The sequence below is a fragment of the Beta vulgaris genome, chromosome 5 (assembly GCF_026745355.1).
Source record: "Beta vulgaris subsp. vulgaris cultivar EL10 chromosome 5, EL10.2, whole genome shotgun sequence".
Classification (NCBI taxonomy): domain Eukaryota; kingdom Viridiplantae; phylum Streptophyta; class Magnoliopsida; order Caryophyllales; family Amaranthaceae; genus Beta; species Beta vulgaris.
Genome location: NC_079206.1, coordinates 56,163,883 through 56,185,608, shown reverse-complemented (window position 1 = coordinate 56,185,608; position 21,726 = coordinate 56,163,883). Strand labels below are relative to the sequence as shown.

Sequence of the window (21,726 nt, the reverse complement as noted above, 5' to 3'; positions counted from 1 at the left end):
TCGGATTGGATCGGGCCAAATTTTGTGCCCAAAACCCGCTATTTCGGTGCGAAATCGGGCCGGGCCAAAAAAATAGACTAAGAAGTCATTTTTGACTTGCCCAATAAATTTTTTTTGGATATGGTCGAACCAGATCCGACCGCAGGTCAAAAAAATCTGCCCAAATCCCGCTCAAAAAAGGGTCTAACCGGACCAAAATGATCGGCTCTACTTCATTGGTTGAAACTTGAATGGTGTAACGCGTGTCTTTTAGGAGTTCAAGATATTATTACAAAAATATGTACACTAAAATAATTTGAAATATAAAGAGAATAGAATTTTTTTTATGCTACCCACAATTTGGTGTACTAAGTCTATTTAATATAAGTTGAGCCGAACGGCCTAACCGAATATATGTTGTGTTTTGAAAAAAAATTGCTTCAATTGTTTTGTATGATAGAATGAGAACAATTTTAGTTTCTTATACAATGAAGTTGCAAGTATACAAACAAAACTAATCATAGTAACCTTTAAAAAAAAGTCTATTTTTGATTTCAAGAGAAGAATCATATTTTCTTTTCTTATTGATCATCTTAAATATGAGACTAATACCTATATAAGCATATAATGCCAATCAACCGACGGATTTTATGGCTAATAAGGGCCATAGTTATTCCTCTCTCCTGTACTGGTTTCCTCCATATTGTATTGATTTTTCCCTCATCATCCGCAAGGATGTTTTAGGTTGGTCTCCGAACTAAATAGGGATCTTTCCTAAGTTTGTTTTCCTTATAAAAAAAAAATATATAGTGCCTAGTTATAAAAAAAAAGTTGATTAGTTGAAACTTATTAAAGACTAACACATAACAACAAATAACATAGCATTTTTCCTCCCACACAACATTCAAAACCTTCATATTAAAGGTGACAATCAAATGGTAACTCGTATTTTGCAAGGGTTATACTCTTTCCCATGTCCGCTTCAAATCATCATCGATTATATGTCTTATATTATGTGAAGACAACAGGATGACAGATTATCTCTCCACATAGGTTACTACGTTAAGTGCAACTACAATGACAACCTAGAACCGCTTGTAGCTTTATATGCCACATCACATTTTCAAACTACAACATTTTCTAGCCACAACTAGGGGTGCTTATGTAATATCCCGAAATTCTTAAACTCCTAAATAATTATTTTCTCCAAACTACAAAATTCATGATTTTATTTTAAAATTCAAAAATACTTTATTACCTAATATACTTGAATTATTTTATTTGGAAATCTGAATTTCGAAAATAATAGTCTGATAAAAAAAAAAACTTGTTTTGAAGCAAATCTCACGCAGATTCCAAATTTTGTCAATTTATCAAGCAACCTGTCAAATTGATTCTCAATCAATTATCACCCAAAAAATTTCGAAAAATCAATTCTAACCTTCCTTCTTTGTTTCAATCAAATCTTTCCTTCCTTCTTGAATTATTCCTCTCTCCCTCTTCTAAGACTATAAATACCGGACTTGGACACCTCATTCAAACCCAATTTTCGCTCAAAAATTCAGTAGGTGAGAAACCCTTTTTCTGTTAAACAAAATCAGAGAAGAAGAAGAAGAGAAAAAAAAAGAGGGGGGGGGGGGACGGGTCGCGTACCGCCGCGGATGGCCGGCCCTTCTTCCTTCATCTTCATCTTCTTCCTTCTTTCTTCTTTCTTCTTTCTTCTTTCTTCTTTCTCTCTCCTCTGGTCTTGTTTTGGTTTTGCCTTTTAGTTTTCCTTCTTACAAAATTTTCTACTTACGATTCAATCTTCTTTAGTTTACTTTGTTTCTTTTCCTTTTATTTCTTTAGTTACTTTTTGTTTCTTTTCCTTTTATTTTCTTTGTTTTACTTTTTGTCTTTTCTTACTAACTGATTCCTTGAATCAGTAAAGTTGTTTAATGCAACTTCTTACTTTCTCTCATTATTTATTTATCTTTTCTTCTCTTCATTCTCTAATTTTTAAAAAGATTTTCTTTCTTTTCTACTTTTGACAATTAAATCTTGTGAAAACTTTATTATTTCATCCACCTTCAATTCATAAACTTAATAGATTCGAATATTACATAGGTGACTAATTTAGTTCCTTCACTTACTATTGTAGACGGAGATTTTGTAGAAGGAGCTTTCTAGGGGTGACTTTATTATTCGTATCTGCGCTACTCGAGGTAATTTCGATGTTCATCGTACTCTAGTTCCCGTTGCAAAACGGCTATCTGTGTGATTATATGATTAAGTGATTATGTATGTAACAAATATTTTATAGACTAATATTATGAATTTCTGAGTTAGTAATCACTATTATAAAAGTAGGATTCTCATAATACTATGAATGGAGTATGTTATTATAACTTGGTAAGAGTATAAATATGTTATAATCATGTGTTCTTTTGAAACTAAAGTATTAGTATGTGAATATTCTTGTGGCAAACCTTTATGACTAGAGTATGTTTTATGTTAACAAAACATGTGGAATTGTATGGTTATCAACTTGAGAATTATGTTTATTGTATGTCCTTTAATAAAAACTAAGGAGGGTAATGAAGCCCGAAAGGGTGTTGAACAGGTTGCCCTATACGATGGTATAACTATCTATAGGTTGATTAATAAATACGATACGAACTGTTGTCTTCCTTCTATTTGTTGTGATCCAAGTAGAAGGGGTGTGCACACTAGGGACTCTATGATTTTGGCCATGGTTATATTGGGGTGACGACCTCTTGTTGAAGTAGGCGGTTAATAGGGATTAGTCCCGGCCTACTGGCGTTCACATTTCCCTCTCTTAATTTAAAATTATTTTTAGTGTGTGCTAAACGTTATGATATATGACTTGATTTGGAGTTAGTAATACAAACGTTGAAAATCCAAACATTAGTGTTGAATTTGTTGGAGCACTTTATTCTATTTCTAAAATCAAAATTATTTTTAAAATTATTATTTTTACGGGATGGAGTCGAATTACTCAGTTTTTCTGATTTTTGGGAGTTGTCTCCTTGTTGTCTTCTTTCTATTACTTGCAGGTTGGACTTGGTGAGGGATCTCGTGTGAGGAGGCTTAGTTAATTCACCTAGACGACCTTATTTAGTTTTTTTTATTTGGAGTTACTATTTTAGATTTTATTAACTTTGGTTGTAATGATATTTCTATTTTAAGACTTTGGGTTAACTTATCTTTTGTTGCCTTTCTTTACTCTTAGAGAGTAAATGGGCGGTAATATCCTCCAAGTTTGAATAAAGGTTTTCTTAAAACTATACTTATTGATTTTACACTTATTTAAATTTGGAGGGTGTTACAAAGTGGTATCAAGAGCTTAGGTTTAAGATTAACTAGGGATAATTGGGCTAAACAGAACTAAATAGGTTAAGTAAATTAAATAAATAAAATTAGGACTAAATGAATTAAGTTATGAGAGTGGGTTCGAAAAGGGTTATTTTATTAATGTTTTGAAGTACTACTTTAAGTACTTAATATATGCTTCTTTATGTTTTAGATGGCAAGACTTCACCAAACCGCAAGAAAAAGGACAGCGAGGAAACTCACTGGCCCTCTCTCTGCTTCACCTTACTTGATTCGCATGAGATACGGGGAGGATGTTTGTGATTATGTCCATCGTTTGAACTTGGCTATTGAAAGCTACCATTTTAATGACTTATATGGAGATTCAGACTTTTGCACTCCTGAAAAGAAAGCATATGTTTTATTGACAACCCTACCCGAGCGAGGACCATTAGGAGCAATCAAAAGAAAATACAATGATGTTTATGTTAATGATCCCTAATGTTGAGAGGTACACGCATAAAGGATCATGGTTTCTGACATTGAGTATCTACGAAGGGTCATGATTGATGCTATGGAAGAATACTATTACAATCTCAATTTAAATGGCTCTAGTTTTGATGAAGAGAAGCTAATAGAAGCCCTAACCCTACCCACCCTCAGTCCGAGATGGAGGATGAAGAGCCTATGGAGGATGATGACCTTTAAGTTGTTCTTTCTTTTATTTTATTACGTGCAATAAGATTTTTTTTTTAGAACCAATAGATGTTATGTTGACCAACGATGTTATGTCGATTGAATAATTGAATAAATAGGTTTACTTTTTCTAAAGTTGTGTTACTAGCTCAAACTAAATACTTATGTCTCATTATTATATTTACATCAATAATAAATGGTGGTCACACCATTGTTTTCTCTTTTCTAGGTAGCTTATAATTTAACGTCTATACTCGTTCTCGTTTCCGCTCAAACAAAAATATGTCTGAGATCCCGAACAAATTGCTGCTCGTTGCGAACTCTCGAGCAATTATCTCCAAAGTTTTGGACTTGTTCTTCAAAACCAACTCAACAACCATGTCGGTGAGGAATCCCAAGCAACCATGGCCAAGAAAATTGCCAATTTGAAACCACCAACCTTCATTGGTCGAGAAGATCCTCTTGTGTTAGAAAACTGGTTGCGCGATATAGAGAAGATATTCACCTCTAATGGAACCCCTGACAACCAAAAGGTTGACCATGCTACCTTTTACCTTCGAGAGGATGCTGATCTTTGGTGGGAAACCAAGGACCAACCATTCGTATGCAACCTAATTTTGATTGGTCTACTTTTAAGACTGCTATGAGGGCCCGATTCTTTCCCGAGCACATTAGGAGACAAAAATGTAGTGAGTTCACTAGATTCAATCAAGGATCTACTATGAGTGTAGAAGAGTATGCTCAGAAATTTCACGAATATGCTAGGTTTTGCCCCAATATGGTTCCTGATGAAGCCGCAAAAGCCCAGAAATTTGAGGATGGACTTAGTTTTAGAATTCAAAAGAGACTAGGCGGTAGTACCTCCCACACTTTTATGGAGGCTTATGGTAAAGCTTGCAACATGGAGAGAATTTTGAAACGAGAAGAGGAAGTGTTGGGACGAATCAAGAGGAAGGACCAAAGTGGGAACTCTCAAACTCAAGGTTATGAGAAAAAGGCTCGCTATGGAGGAAATAATAGCGGGGGTAACCATCAGGGAGGTCGTTATACCAACAATAACAGTTCTCACAACAACAATCAAGGTCAAAGGAGACAGGAGACAATAATAAGAAGGTGTTTGTCTGTAAGAAGTGCAATAAGAGTCACCCAGGTTTCACATGTCAGGGTGAGCGAATTAAGTGTTTCCAGTGCGGCGAACCTGGACACAAGGCCAACAGTGTCCAAATAGGCAAACTGACCAAAATGGGCAAAATAGGGAAACCACAATAATGGAATACCAATCGAAACCAATACCAGACCCTAATCGCCCTGCCAATCCTCAAGTTCCAAACACCAATGGTAATCAAGCCACTCCAAATGCTACCCAGAGCAACAACCAGATCAATGGAAATGGTGCACGTCCAACTTATGGCAGAATTCACGTCATGAGCAGAACTGAAGCGGACACCAACAGTAACGTCGTGACGGGTACTTTTCTCGTAAACTCTAATCCTGCTTTCCTACTTTTTGACTCTGGAGCGTCTCATTCTTTTATTTCTCAGTCCTTTGTGGAAAAGTTTTCTTTAGAACCTTCATCGTCTCGTGTCTAGCCAACATTGTCATGTCCACCGGGACCACAATCCCATGTAATACCCTTTTTCAAGACATTCCTATTACCATAGGCGGGACTGATCTACCTGCTGATCTGATCTTGTTTTCCCTGAAAGACTTTGATGTTATCTTAGGAATGGACTGGTTGAGTAGATATAAGGCCAAGATTGAGTGTCATAAACAAAAAGTGTCTCTTAAAGGACCGCAAGGGAATAGGATATCTTACCAAGGGGTTGTCTTTACACCTGGAATCAAGATTATCTCAGCTTTGAACCTTCAAACTTACCTTAGGAAAGGCTACACAGTGTACCTGTGTCACATGAAAGACATAAGTAAGGAGGATGAGGAGATACCCAACATTCCTGTTGTTTGTGAATTCCCGGATGATTTCCAGAAAAATTCCAGGAATGCCACCAGAGAGAGAAGTTGATTTCAAAATCGACGTAGTTCCTGGAACAGGCCCTATTTCTAAAGCACCATATCGAATGGCCCAGCCGAAACAGAGAATTGAAAGTGCAATTAGAAGAACTCTTGGAGAAAGGATATATAAGACCAAGTGTCTCACCCTGGGGAGCCCAGTGTTGTTCGTTAGGAAGAAGGATGGGTCTCTAAGATTATGCATTGATTATAGGGAGTTAAACAAGTCACTGTCAAGAACAGATACCCACTTCCTAGAATCGAGGATTTATTCGATCAGTTAAAAGGTGCTGCAGTATTCTCAAAAATCGACTTGCGTTCTGGTATCATCAGCTAAGGATCGCGAATGAGGACATACCCAAAACAGCCTTCCGCACAAGGTATGGCCATTATGAGTTCACAGTTATGCCATTTGGACTCACTAATGCGCCTGCTGCATTCATGGACCTCATGAATCGGACCTTCAAGCAGTACTTAGATAAGTGCGTGGTCATATTCATCGATGACATTCTGGTCTTCTCAAGAGATAAGGAAGAACATGAGGCCCATTTGAGGATAATTTTGGAGATCCTTCGCCAAGAGAAATTGTATGCCAAATTCTCAAAGTGCGAATTTTGGTTAGAGAAGGTCGCTTTTTAGGCCATGTGATTTCAAAGGACGGAGTTGCTGTTGACCCCTCAAAGATACAAGCAGTGACCGATTGGGCTAGACCCACAAGTGTTACGGAAATTAGAAGTTTCTTGGGTCTTGCAGGGTACTATAGGAGATTCGTTAGAGATTTCTCTAAGGTTGCTCAACCTCTAACCAACCTAATGAAGAAAACCACTAAATTTCATTGGGACGACCAATGTGAGTCAGCATTCCAAGAATTGAAGAAACGACTTACAACAGCACCAGTGTTGACCTTACCCTGTGGAACAGAAGGCTTCGAGGTGTTCAGTGACGCCTCAAAGCATGGGTTAGGGTGTGTGCTAATGCAACATGGAAAAGTTGTAGCGTATGCATCCAGGCAACTGAAACCTTATGAACAAAATTACCCTACTCATGATTTAGAGTTAGGAGCGATTGTGTTTGCACTCAAAATATGGAGACATTATTTGTATGGAGTCAAGTGCACAATGTACACAGACCATAAGAGTTTAAAATATCTCTACACTCAGAAGGAGTTAAACATGAGACAAAGGCGTTGGCTTGAACTCATCAATGATTATGATCTCGACATTGTCTACCACGAAGGCAAAGCAAACAAAGTCGCAGATGCTCTAAGCAGGAAGAGTAGTCATACCTTGAATGTATTGATCTTAGCCGACGAGTTATGCAAGGACTTCCATAAGTTAAACTTAGAGGTGGTTGAACATGGTTATGTAGAAGCTAGATTAAATGCAGTTCTGTCGAGCCTAACCTCTTCGAAGAAATTCAAGCAAAGCAGAGCACAGATGATTGGTTGATTAAGTTGAGGAAGATGAAAGAGGAGGGTCAAGCACCTGAATTTGAGGTCGATGCTAAAGGAATAGCAAAGTACAAGGGAAGATGGTGTGTTCCTAATGATGAAACCCTAAAGGACAAAATCTTGAAAGAGGCTCATAATTCCCATTACTCTATACACCCTGGCGGAGACAAACTCTATAAAGACCTCAAACAACACTTTTGGTGGCCCAGAATGAAGCGAGAAGTGCGGAATTCGTAGCCAAATGCTTAACTTGCCAAAAGGTTAAGATCCAGCACATGAAACCTGGTGGAAAGTTACAGCCTTTATCGGTTCCAGGATGGAAATGGGAATCGATCTCTATGGACTTTGTTATGGGATTGCCAAACACTAAGTCAGGAAAGAATGCCATTTGGGTCATAGTAGATCGTTTGACAAAAACAGCACGATTTGTGGCCATGAAGGACACATGGTCAATGCAACAACTAGCAGATGCTTATTTCAAGGAGGTAGTAAGATTGCATGGTGTACCCAAGGATATTGTTTCTGATCGGGATTCTCGATTCCTATCCAAATTCTGGCAGAAGCTTCAAGAAGCTGTGGGAACCATACTCAAGTTTAGTACAACATTTCATCCAGCTACTGATGGACAAACGGAAAGAACTATTCAGACACTCGAAGACATGTTACGGGCGTGCGTGATGGACTTTGGAGGATCATGGGACGACCATTTGATGTATATAGAATTTTCCTATAATAATAGTTATCACTCAAGTATAAAGATGGCACCTTATGAAGCTTTGTATGGACAAAAATGCCGAAGCCCTATATGCTGGAGTGATGTGACTGAGTCATTGAATTTGGGGCCCGACATGATTGAAGAGACCACCAAAAAGGTGAAACTCATTCAAGAACACATGAAAGCCGCTCAAGATCGCCAAAAATCGTATGCAGATAAAAAAAGGAAAGACTTAGAGTTCGAAATTGGAGAAAAAGCCTTACTCAAGGTCTCCCCAACTAAAGGTGTAATGCGATTTGGGAGAAAAGGGAAGCTAAGCCCTCGATATATTGGCCCTTATGAATTTTTGAGCGAATCGGAGAGGTGGCCTATAGGTTAGCATTAACCTAGAATTAGCCAATGTCCATAACGTTTTCCATGTGTCTCAACTTCGCAGATATGTTCATGACCCAAACCATATCCTTCAACCTGAAACTGTCGAATTAGATCAAAACCTTACCTTTGAAAACCGACCCATTAAAATCTTAGATACCAAAACGCGAGATACTCGACGCAAAGTTGTGAGGTTAGTTAAGGTATTATGGTCGAATCAGAAAACCGAGGAAGCCACTTGGGAAGCTGAGGATGCCATGAGAAACCGATATCCGGAACTTTTTCCTCAGGTATGGTAAAGTTTCGAGGACGAAACTTCCTTAATGAAGGGAAGAGTGTAATACTAACTTTTCGTTTTCTAACTTATAGAGTCTATGCGATTTAAGTTCGAGGACGAACTTTGCTTTTTAGGAGGAGTGAATGTAATATCCCGAAATTCTTAAACTCCTAAATAATTATTTTCTCCAAACTACAAAATTCATGATTTTATTTTAAAATTCAAAAATACTTTATTACCTAATATACTTGAATTATTTTATTTGGAAATCTGAATTTCGAAAATAATAGTCTGATAAAAAAAAAACCTGTTTTGAAGCAAATCTCACGCAGATTCCAAATTTTGTCAGTTTATCAAGCAATCTGTCAAATTGATACTCAATCAATTATCACCCAAAAAATTTCGAAAAATCAATTCTAACCTTCTTCTTTGTTTCAATCAAATCTTTCCTTCCTTCTTGAATTATTCCTCTCTCCCTCTTCTAAGACTATAAATACCGGACTCTACACCTCATTCAAACCCAATTTTCGCTCAAAAATTCAGTAGGTGAGAAACCCTTTTTCTGTTAAACAATATCAGAGAAGAAGAAGAAGAGAAAAAAAAAAAAGGGGGGGGGGGGACGGGTCGCGTACCGCCGCGGATGGCCGGCCCTTCTTCCTTCTTTCTTCTTTCTTCTTTCTTCTTTCTTCTTTCTCTCTCCTCTGGTCTTGTTTTGGTTCTGCCTTTTAGTTTCCTTCGCACAAAATCTGATTCAATCTTCTTTAGTACTTATGTTTCTTTTCCTTTTATTTTATTTAGTTACTTTTGTTTCTTTTCCTTTTATTTTCTTTGTTTTACTTTTTGTCTTTTCTTACTAACTGATTCTTGAATCAGTAAATTGTTTAATGCAACTTCTTACTTTCTCTCATTATTTATTTTATCTTTTCTTTCTCTTCATTCTCTAATTTTTAAACAAAGATTTTCTTTTCTTTTTCTACTTTTGACAATTAAATCTTGTGAAAACTTTATTATTTCATCCACCTTCAATTCATAAACTTAATAGATTCGAATATTACATAGGTGACTAATTTAGTTCCTTCACTTACTATTGTAGACGGAGATTTTGTAGAAGGAGCTTTCTAGGGGTGACTTTATTACTCGTATCTGCGCTACTCGAGGTAATTTCGATGTTCATCGTACTCTAGTTCCCGTTGCAAAACGGCTATCTGTGTGATTATATGATTAAGTGATTATGTATGTAACAAATATTTTATAGACTAATATTATGAATTTCTGAGTTAGTAATCATTATTATAAAAGTAGGATTCTCATAATACTATGAACTGGAGTATGTTATTATAACTTGGTAAGAGTATAAATATGTTATAATCATGTGTTCTTTTGAACTAAAGTATTAGTATGTGAATATTCTTGTGGCAAACCTTTATGACTAGAGTATGTTTATGTTAACAAAACATGTGGAATTGTATGGTTATAACTTGAGAATTTATGTTTATTGTGTCCTTTAAATAAAAAACTAAGGAGGGTAATGAAGCCCGAAAGGGTGTTGAATAGGTTGCCCTATACGATGGTATAACTATCTATAGGTTGATTAATAAATACGATACGAACTGTTGTCTTCCTTCATTTGTTGTGATCCAAGTAGAAGGGGTGTGCAACTAGGGACTCTATGATTTTGGCCATGGTTATATTGGGGTGACGACCTCTTGTTGAAGTAGGCGGTTAATAGGGATCAGTCCCGGCCTACTGGCGTTCACATTTCCCTCTCTTAATTTAAAATTATTATTTTAAGTGGTGTGCCTAAACGTTATGATATATGACTTGTATTTGGAGTTAGTAATACAAACGTTGAAAATCCAAACATTAGTGTTGAATTTGTTGGAGCACTTTATTCTATTTCTAAAATCAAAATTATTTTTTAAAATTATTATTTTTACGGGATGGAGTCGAATTACTCAGTTTTTCTGATTTTTGGGAGTTGTCTCCCTTGTTGTCTTCTTTCTATTACTTGCAGGTTGGACTTGGTGACGGGATCTCGTGTGAGGAGGCTTAGTTAATTCACCTAGCCGACCTTATTTAGTTTTTTTTCATTTGGAGTTACTATTTTAGAATTTTATTAACTTTGGTTGTAATGATATTTCTATTTTTAAGACTTTTGGGTTAACTTATCTTTTGTTGCCTTTCATTTACTCTTAGAGAGTAAATGGGCGGTAATATCCTCCAAGTTTGAATAAAGGATTTTCTTAAATCTATACTTATTGGATTTTTACACTTATTTCAAATTTGGAGGGTGTTACACGAGTTGTTCACGAGCTTTAGAAGTCGAGCTTTGCCTAGCTCGGCTCGTTTAAGTCTCGAGTCGAGCTTTGACCGAGCCGAGTTCGAGCTGCTCGCGAGCTTGTCAGGCTCATTATCACCCCTAGCTACAACCTCTCGTCCTCTCCCAATGAAAAAGTACAACCACTTGTAGTTTTTATAGGTCTCACATATCATCACCATATGTCCATATCAAACAATTGCATGTATAATAGAGGTGATCATGGGTCGGGCCGCGGCCAAAAAATTTTGCCCATTGGTCGGTTCGGGCCGGGTCTAAATTTGGGCCGAATTTTTGTGTCCAAAGTCCGCTATTTCGGGCTTGAATTAGCGGCCTTTTGCGGGCCAAAACGGACCGGGCCAAAAAATAGACTAAAAAGTCGTTTTTGGGTTGCCCAAAGCCGGGCCGAGAAATTCTGCCCAAAACCCGGCCCAAAAACGGGGCGGGCCGGGCCAAAATGATCACCTCTAATGTATAAGTGAAAGTGGAAAGTGAAAATTGAAAGTAGGGGCATAGGACACATAAAGAGTAGAATAAAGCAAGTAGGTCTATGGAGCTACTTGGCTTCCCCAAGCAACAACCTTCTTTTCACTCCAACAAACAAGCTACTAGCTCAAACTCTTCAATAGTTGCAAGCGGACAACAAACAAGCTGCTAGCTTAAACTCTTCAATACTAGCTCAAACTCTTCAATATTTGCAAGCGGACAGCAAACAAGCTACTAGCTCAAACTCTTCAATATTTGCAAGCGGGGACCTATTTTGGTCCGCTGGAGGTGCTCTTATTGCTACCTTGTTACATGTTGTTGCTGGTGCAGTGGTGCCGACTGCTGAGCCTATACCAAATTAGTTTATTCTTATTGATTCGTTAATCGTATCCTAAGGGTGCTCTAAACTTGATCGTTGTTCCATGAGAAAAAAAAGGTAGCCTTTCCATTTCAGGGGAAACAACAAAGTATTCATAATATTTACCCGGGAACAACTAAAGAACAGTGTAAATGAGTTTAGAATAGGATGCCAGTTGCTGTAGCAATTCCCGCCATTAGGATAAACCTAAGAGCTCATCAACAACATATTTTCTCTCTCCTCAAAACCTGCAACTCCATTAAGCAGCTAACCCAAATCCACGCTCAAATCTTCATCAATGGATTTTCCCACAAAAGTTTTCTCATTGCCAAGTTAAACTCTCTGTATGCAACTTATGGATATTTCCAGAATGCCTGCAACATGTTCAACGAAATGCCAAACCCATCAACTACTGTTTGGAATCAAGTGATTAGAGGTTATGCTAACAGTGAAACACCACAAAAATCAGTAGAATTATACTCTAGAATGTTAGAGGAACGATTAGTGCCTGATGAGTACACTTTTTCTTATGTTCTGAGTGCGTGTGCGAGATCTTCAATGTTTAGAGAGGGTGAACAGATTCATGGGAGAGTTTTGTCAAATGGGTATTGTTCTAACAGTTTTATTAAGACCAATTTGATCAATTTGTACTTGGGATTGGGAGACAAAATCGGTCTTGCGAATGCATACAAGGTGTTTGAGGAAATGCCTGATAGAAAAGATGCTGTTACTTGGAATTCGTTGCTTGCTGGGCATATTAAGTGTCAGGATTTTGATGGGGCTCGTGGAGTCTTTGATGCACTGCCTGTGAGGACTGTGGTTGCTTGGACTGCGATGCTTAGGGGGTGTGCTCAAAATGGATGGTTTAGGCATGCTTTATGGTTGTTTCAAGAGATGAGAAGAGCAAGTTTGGAATTGGATCAGGTGTCGTTGGTTGTAGCTTTATCAGTATGTGCCGAGATAGGTGACTTGAGCATTGGAAAATGGATTCATTCTTATGTTATTAAGGCATCTGATGGGGAGGGACGAGATGTATGTGTGCGTTTACACAATGCACTTGTACATATGTATGCTAGCTGTGGAGTTATAGAAGAAGCATATAGGATCTTTAGAGATATGACAAGAAGAACTGTTGTGTCATGGACAACCATGATTATGGGATATGCTAAACATGGCTCTACTAGAAAAGCTTTAGAGGTTTTTGAATGTATGCAAAATACAGGTGGAGTAAAGCCTGATGCCAGAACCTTCTTGGGGGTTCTCACGGCCTGCAGCCATGGAGGATATGTTGAAGAGGGTCGTCGGTATTTTAAAGAAATGGAAGAAAAATGGGCAATTAACCCCAATATCGAGCACTATGGTTGCTTCATTGATCTATTGAGTCGTGCAGGGTTCTTGGAAGAAGCAAGAATGTTCATAGAGACTATGCCTATGAAGCCTAATGATGTAGTTTGGGGTTCACTTCTTTGTGGATGCATGATTCATAGCACTCCCCAAATTGCCTCCTATGCAGCTCAAAAACTTGTAGCGGAGCTTGATCAGGAGGTAATGGTTGAGTATCTTGTCTCGGTATCAAATGTTTATGCCATGGCCAGAAGATGGGAAGAGATGGCTATGGTGCGGAAGAAGATGCAAAAAATGGTTTTAAAAAATAATAAAGGCAAGAGTTGGGTGCAAATAGATGAAACAGTTCATGACTTCATGGCTGGTGATACTACTCATAGACATACCTTGTTGATTTATGAGTTACTTAACAAACTCACCACAGAAATCAGATATGAAGCCAATGATCATGACATGAGTGAGGACTTTGTTGAGTTTTAGGGGGTTATAGTTCTTCTGCAGGAGTACTTTGCTTAATATTTTGACAATAAAGTTGGGTGTAGCTTGTGTAAGCTCATCAATCTGAAGCACTGAGAATCTGCAGAACAGTCTATCAGTCATTGCATACTTTCTTATGCTTAATCGGGAGGATAATATGAATGTAAAGTTAGAGTTCAGCTTTTGATGCTCTGTACTAATTATTGATTGGAGGAATTTTTTGGAAGGGTTGCTTCTGATTTTGAGTTTTTGTATCAGCAGGGTAAGATTTTATTGATATGATCAAACGTTCATGGAACAGTTCCAGGAGGCTGTTGCTGTAGTTTGCAGATTTTCTTTATAAAGGTTGTTGACTGAAAGGGAGAGTGGTATATCCGCTGTCAGAAAACATCCATCTTTTACGGACTCCTTCCTGCATTTTTCAAATCAGTTGTTGGAGCCTGGAGGTAATTCTGCAGTATATTTCTTCTTTGATACTATGAAAGATTTACTTGCTTGTCTAGCATGCTAACCTGAAAATGGGTTTGGAAAATGTGTATGAGCATATATAATTAAGAAGAAGGTATCTTGTGTATTTAAAATAGCAGATTGCTGTCAAGTCTTTAGTATCAACATGTTTAGCAAGACTTATCATTCATCTATATAGTTGATGAATCTTATAGAGATGATGCGTTCTTCTTCTTTCAGTTGTTGATGGCAAAAGTTTACTATGCTAATTGTAGAAATTTAGTTGCAGAGAATTCTGGGAATGACTGCAAGATATTTGCCTGCTTGCTTGAAATTCAACATGAAGATTGGACGAGCTTCCCTTTGTTGCTAACAGCTTACCTTTAAGCTTTGAGTTTTCTAAAAGGGTGTTGAAGTGCAAATTCAATATGCTCTCCCAGGTAACAGTTACGCGAGACTAATAACAGGAAGGGATATGCTTTTTCAACCTGACCATTATTGGGCAGAATTTGAAGTAGAGATATGAGTAGAAATAGTGTACTGGGGAGAAAATATACAATCAACAAGAGTGATTCTCCACCCAACAACAAACCAGAAGGAATAGCATAACTAACGCACAACATCTACAGATGTGGAATGATTAGTGTTAAGCTCTGAATAGAATGAAATCATCACTAAACAAAATAATAAAGAAACACACCTGGGTCTATAACCAACTGCATCTATTTGCCTTCAATGATGTTCTGCACCACTGCTAGTAGTTAATTGAATAGCCTTTTGCAATCAGTTTTGGTGTTATGCTAGATCCTTCTCGTTGGCATAGCTGAAATTTGATATTTTTTTGCATCTCCTTGAGTTTAGCAACTTGTGTAGCATGAACTTTCCTTTCCTTTCCTTGGCTAATTCTTCTTTCTCGACAATTAAATCCTTTTGCACATCAACTGAACTTATAACATTGAAAACGGAACAGGATTCCCAAACTTTGTAAACATCACACACAATTAAAGAGTCAAGACAAATCTTTTTCTGTACAAATATAAGAAATAACATTTACTTCAAAGACTAAGGATTAAAATACACCCAAAAATGATCACATGAAAATGAAACTGTAGGAACATATTACTGCATAGGAACCTATCAAAATGAAGCGTATTAAGGAGTTTAGTTTTCTCTGATACAATTATTTTGTCATGGGATCTAATGAAAATACACAAGTGACTAAGTAATTTGCAATGAAATTATGGCATACATTATATTTTTTATTAGTAGATTTATGTAATACTACTACTTTATTGGTTTCTTCTATGTTCGTATATGATACGCTTGGAAATCTGACTTGGGAATTTTGGAAACTTTCCTGTTCAATTGAACTTGGCTAGTTTAAAATGCTGGATCATAATGAAAATTTATATTTTTATTTCATATTACTATAAATTAACTAAACTTGGCTTTGTATAGCGTTTTTGGTTCTTGATCTATTTTTTGTCATCTTCAGCGTGGCTGTGGCATCTGTGATTGCTGCTTTGCTTCCGATGTATTATTTTATTGGCTTATTGATATCTTATATATTTTGGCAGATCGGTTAACTATCATGAACTCATCTTTCATGCCTTTTCTTGTTCCCATTTATAGTTTTTACTTCGTTGCTACACTCGGGTTTTTATCCCTAGCATCATTTACATGAGTAATTTATGTCAACTTATTTGTCTTAGAAATTTGTTCAGGTAACGCATTGCTAATAAAGCAACATTGCGAGCATCACTATCTTACTAGTTGCGCTTCACATTGGAGTATTGGACTAAGTGATGCTAACACAATTTGTTTTCATTTCTTCTTCGGAAGTTTGTTGGAAATCTACTCTAAGGACAATATTTAGTGAGAATTGGTTCCCTTCCCTGCTAACTTTGGGAGTATGAGATGGCTTTTTATTGTTTGGTATAGCTAAAAAACATGTTTTGGTGTGAATTATGAAATTTTAGGGTAGCTTTGTGGTATGTGTTGTCGTACTTGTTGCCAACCAACTCATCTCATAGAAACTTCTTCACAAGATAGGTATATGCAATACTCAACAGTTGATTGCGATCCAAGCACATTGTACTTCAGCTAAAGTGAACCGTGAAAGTAAGAAATCCCTTTTTTTTTAAGGGGTCGCATGCTGTTTAGTCTTAAATCACAGTGTGCCGCTTATTTTGAGATATGACCGTTGTTTATTTGCTTCCTACAAGTGCTCACTGTAAAAGGTTAATGGCTTCTGTTAGTGGTTACATCTATATGTCCTATTTTCTTTTCTTTCTTTTTTATAAAAAAGTTTAACAAGCTTGTGTTCTCTAATCAGGTGTCCAATTACGAGTGCGAATCATTAGGACGCTTTACATGATCATCTGGTGACCAATATGGGTAATTTACTAGAAGTGATCGTGATTCTGCACTTTCACCTGCCGAATTCACGGAAGAGAAAGGTGTAATTGATTCCTTGCTCTCCCTGGCGGTACTCCGCAGGCATTAGCTGTGGTTCCACCACACCAAATATCTAAGCGATCTTTGGTCTCCCAGGTTTGATTTCATTGCTTCACATTTCTTTGCAACATATTACAAACATTTTGCTCATGAATCGAATAAGTATTTCACTTAATTAGTTGATGGGTATGGAGGCCTTTTTATCAGGGGAGGGGGATTCTGTCTTAATAAAGAGGGTAAAACGGGTTAATAATTCGGAATAGAAGCCCTTATAGAAGAAATTGAAGAAGAAACACACAATTTTGCTCAAATTGAGATAATAATCAAAGGAAAGAAGGATAATTGAGGGTGCTTGGATTTGGGATGCTAGGGGAGTAAATTTGATCACTAGTGCTAGGGTAATAAAGTGGTGCTGGTTCTCCTACAATTTAGGGGTGATGGAATAACTATGATGTCTTAACTACTATCCAATTATCGGGTACGTCGATGATGAGTTTTGGTGTCACATTTGTTGTGCATATGACTGCAATAATAGTAGTTAACTGACTCAACCTCCTATGATGTTTATGATACCGATTCTCAAATTTTTAAATGACTAGACAGAGTGCATCACTGCATCTTCTTTATTCACAACTTGAGTTTAGAATTTAGACAACTCAGTTGGTACATGCATCTCACATTTCTACTTTTGTGGAATGAACATATGAGTGAACAGCTTGAGATCACATTGTGTGCTGTTAAGTTGCTCATGCAGTAGTTGCTGTGAGATGAGCCATTGGCAACAGATATCGAGAACCCCAGTAAAACAGGCCTGGTGCCCGACAGGGTATTCGAAACTCTTCTTATGTCTTAGGAACGATGCATCTGTAACAATCTTCTGGAACTTTTCTCCCTACCTGTTAGCGAAAGATCTGGAGGTAGTCATGTTTTTAAGGTCTTTCTTTGCATTCTTAAAAACTAGCTAAAACTTGAAAGGAATTGTACATCTAGAACATACCTTGGTTAACATTGTAGAGATACGCAACAAAGCCTTTTTAATGCAATAGGTTCTATGCTAACTGGAGAAGAGTTCTAACCAATTGTGTTTGTTAAAAGTAAACTAGCAGAGGTTTAGCAGAGGATGAGCAGCAAGCTGTCTAGAAAGGCTTAATTGTAATTTTGAGCCAAGTTTCCTGAAAAGGTTATCTCAAAAAAAATGCTTGGCTAAATCTTCTAAGTTTAATGGTAATTGCGAGCTAATTTTCCTTAAGAGGTTGTTATAGCCGAAATGCTTGTGTAAAAATTCTAATTTAATTTTATGAAAATACGTCTTGTCCCCATCGCCCTCTCTTATCTCACTTGTAGGGCCTGTTTTCTTCGGCATAAAACAACTGAACTGAACTGAACTTACCGGAACCGCACCGAACCGAATTGAATTAAATTGAATGTAATAAATATATAAAGAATATTTTAAACAATAATAATATGAATATTAAATAATAATTATAATGATAAATAATAATAATGAATAATAATAATAGTAGTATTTTGAATATTTTTAAATGATAGTTATAAATAATCATAAATTAATAACAATAATAATAATTAATGATAATAATGATAATTAATAATAATTATTTTATATTATTTGTATTAATATATTAATACTTGATGATGATATATAATAACAATTATATGTAAGAAGTAAATTAATATTACTATTTTAATAATTAGATTTAATAATATAAAAATATTTAGTAATAAAAATAATGATTGGGTTGGACCGCAAAAATTACATCATAAACCGTCTTGACGCGATTTGATTGGTTTATGGGCTAAAAAAGTGGGTTTATTTGTGCTTTGACCTAAACCATGTTCCTCCTAATAATAATAGTAACAATAATGAGTAAAGCTATAATAAACAAAATAATATATAGAAACAACAATAATAATATTAATAATACTTAATAGTAATGATATATATTTAAATAATAATAATAATAATAATAATAATAATAATAATAATAATAATAATAATAATAATAATAATAATAATAATAAGTAGTAAAATAAATTATACCAACATAATAATAGTATTTAACAAAATGGTTATAAAGTAATGGAGCTGAACTGAACCGAATTGATAGGAGCTGAATTGAACTGAAAATAAGTTGGGGAGAACAGACCCGTAGTGCTTGGGTGCTTATGATAAATATTAGAGATAACATATGATCGTAGCTATAATGTTTCTTGATGCATTATATAGCAGTGAAAAGGCCTATTCAACAATAAGGCATATCCCAAAATCTGTGCTATTATTTATGCTGCAACTACAGATTATTCCTGATGAAATAACCTTGTCCCCGGAACTACAAACTCAAATTATTTTAACTCGCTAGCTATAAACAAGAAACTTGAACAAAATTAATTTTGTTGCTACATTCACTAGATTATCATCGTAATTCGTAAATACAATTATCTTCATCAGGATATTGTGATTACAATAGCTTGGTAGGGGTGAAAGTTCGGTGTGCGGTTTGGATTAGTGCCTAATCTAATCTGATCCAAATAAAATTTGGATTTCAATTTTTCAATCCGAATCCAAACCAATTAAGGTTTGAATCCGATCCAATCCAATCCAAATTTTCATACGCTAGATTGGATCCGATCCGAAAATCCGATTTTTTAAAACTCTAGTTTTTGAATGAAATGAATTAAGCACAACAACAACCTAGTAAAATTAGAAAATGATGAATTAAGTACAGGTGGTGTTTTAGGGGAAGGGTTGAAGTGCTATGTATATTGGGCTATGGAGTAGTTTTTTTATAAAGAAAATCAGTTAAGCACTTAAGCCCAATCCAAATACATAATACAAGACATATTACTATTTGGTTATATTGGATTTTTGGATCCAATTACCCTCAATCCAATCCGATCCGAATTTTCCAAAAAATGTCAATCCGAATCCAATCCGAACACAGCTTGAATCCGATTCGAATTACTGATTCGGATTGGATTGGATTGGATTTTGGATTTTGGATTTTATCCGAATAACTTTCGCCCCTATAGCTTGGGGGTACTTATGTTATAATGAATACACTTTTACTTATTACTTGATTTTTCCATAACAGGTTCCATGATATAAGAAGGTGAAGAAACTACACGGAAGTTTGTGCATCAATGTGATATAAAGCCCACAGGCAGGCCTTTTATCCTTTTCTTTCTCCTGTTTGTCGTTTTGAAGTGTATATAGTAAAATCTAGAAATAGTAAGGTCAATTCTTGTATTTGTGCAAGAATATATTCTTGTGCATCATTCTCAATGCAAGCATACTTGTATAAGTTGGAAGCTTAGATGCTTTAGGAGTATTCTAGTCACATGTGTGTATGTCTTCAGTAAGGGTGGAAACTGTTATATGTTATTGATACTAGACAACTTGTTCTTTCCTGGATTAAGATCTGTATTTGCGTATGTATATATATACAAGATCATGTGAGAAAGGAATTTAGGTGAGAAGTGAGAATAAATGTGGACGGTTAGATCATGACTCATTTAATAGCCCAGATTAAAAATTAAAACAAACAAAAATCCCAAAACCTCCCCATTTGTCACGCATAAACCTCGTTTTTCACTCCTCTCTCTCGATTACGCATAAACCAATTATGTTCAACAATGCAAAAATTGATTTGATCAAGCAATACAAGATATAAGAACTTGATTCTTTAGGGTCGTTTTTTTATTTTTGTATTTCCTCATATTTTTGCCCTAGTTTTTGTTGGGATTGATAAAGCAAGATGAATTTTGAATGAATTTGAAGCAAGTGATTCATGTGAAAGTCATAATCTGCAGTGGGCACAGCGCCAAGCAGGGGAAGATCGAGTACATGTAGTTTTAATGTTTTATACTTGTATGAGAAGAACATGGGTGGGTTTTTGTTGGGATTTATGATGGACATGGACTCAACGATTGTGATGCATGATTTCTTTCATAGATACTAGCTAAGCATATATGATGTGTATCAATGGAGAATACTAAAATAGTAGCCTTCAAATATATACCATGTTATGTTTTTTAGCTTTTTTTTTTTCATAAAAGAAACACTCAGATTCTTGAGTAAACTATCTGTATAACTTCCTTCATGGTTGTTGAAAATGTGAGAAGTAAGTAAGAATTTGCTTGACTTTTGAAAATAGTTTATATTAGTTTGAAGTTATATCATTGTTTGTTTGGAGTTATGCTATCTCTTTTTTAGAGTTATACAAATTTATCATTAGAGTTGCACTAATACTTTTTTTTAGAGTTACAGGAAGTATTAGTTAGATTTATAATAACACTTGTTTAGAATTATAGAAAGTGATTATTAGAGTTATATCCACACTTAGTTAGAGTTATTGTCGGAATATAGTCACTGCATACACTGTTTAGAATTGCAATTTATTATATTGGATTTTATTTATACTAATACTTGTTTAGAATTATTATATGAAGTAGTAATTGGAGTTATTATTCTAGCAATATATGTTTATAATTATGACATTGTTTGTTCGGAGTTATGATGTCTCTTTTTTACAGTTATACAATCTAGTTAGTATAGTTATACTAACAAAGCAATATTTTTTCAGAGTTATAAGAAGTACTAATAAGAATTATGGCTATACTTCTTTAGCATTATAGAATGAGCCGTTACAGTTGTATCAAAACTTGTTTATAGTTATGGAAAGTAGTAATTATAGTTGTACTAATACATGTTTAAAGTTATAGAAAGTAGTAATTAAAATGCTACTAACACTTGTTTAGAGTTATACGTAGTAGCACTTAAAGTAATACCAATGCTTCTTTAAAGTTATATCAACACTGAAGTAACTAGAGTTATAGGAAATAGTAACTAGAGTTGTGCGAACAGTTCTTTAGAGTTATAAGAAGTTGTAATTAGAGTTATGTCCCAACACTTGTTTAGAGTTATAGGAAAAACTAATTAGAGTTATAGGAAATAGTAACTAGAATTACGACAACACTTTTTCTAGTGTTATAAGGAGTAATTAGTGATACCACT

At 35.7% G+C, this 21,726-nt stretch overlaps 1 protein-coding gene across 6 annotated transcripts; it reads left to right on the top strand.

The window, feature by feature from the left end:
• The first annotated feature begins 11,824 nt into the window (after positions 1-11,824).
• LOC104894015 (pentatricopeptide repeat-containing protein At2g20540) lies at positions 11,825-20,128 on the top strand. 6 transcript variants are annotated; one of them, XM_010680169.4, is made up of 5 exons: positions 11,825-13,953; positions 14,052-14,236; positions 14,521-14,677; positions 16,573-16,790; positions 19,805-20,128. In XM_010680169.4, the coding sequence occupies exon 1, from the start codon at positions 12,138-12,140 to the stop codon at positions 13,791-13,793; it is 1,656 nt and encodes a 551-aa protein (XP_010678471.1). In that variant the 5' UTR covers positions 11,825-12,137; the 3' UTR covers positions 13,794-13,953; positions 14,052-14,236; positions 14,521-14,677; positions 16,573-16,790; positions 19,805-20,128. The 6 variants fall into 6 exon arrangements, with proteins under 6 accessions (XP_010678471.1, XP_019105208.1, XP_048500267.1 ...); XM_019249663.3 differs by having other exon boundaries at positions 14,049-14,236; XM_048644310.2 differs by having other exon boundaries at positions 11,825-13,958.
• The last annotated feature ends 1,598 nt before the right edge of the window (positions 20,129-21,726 follow it).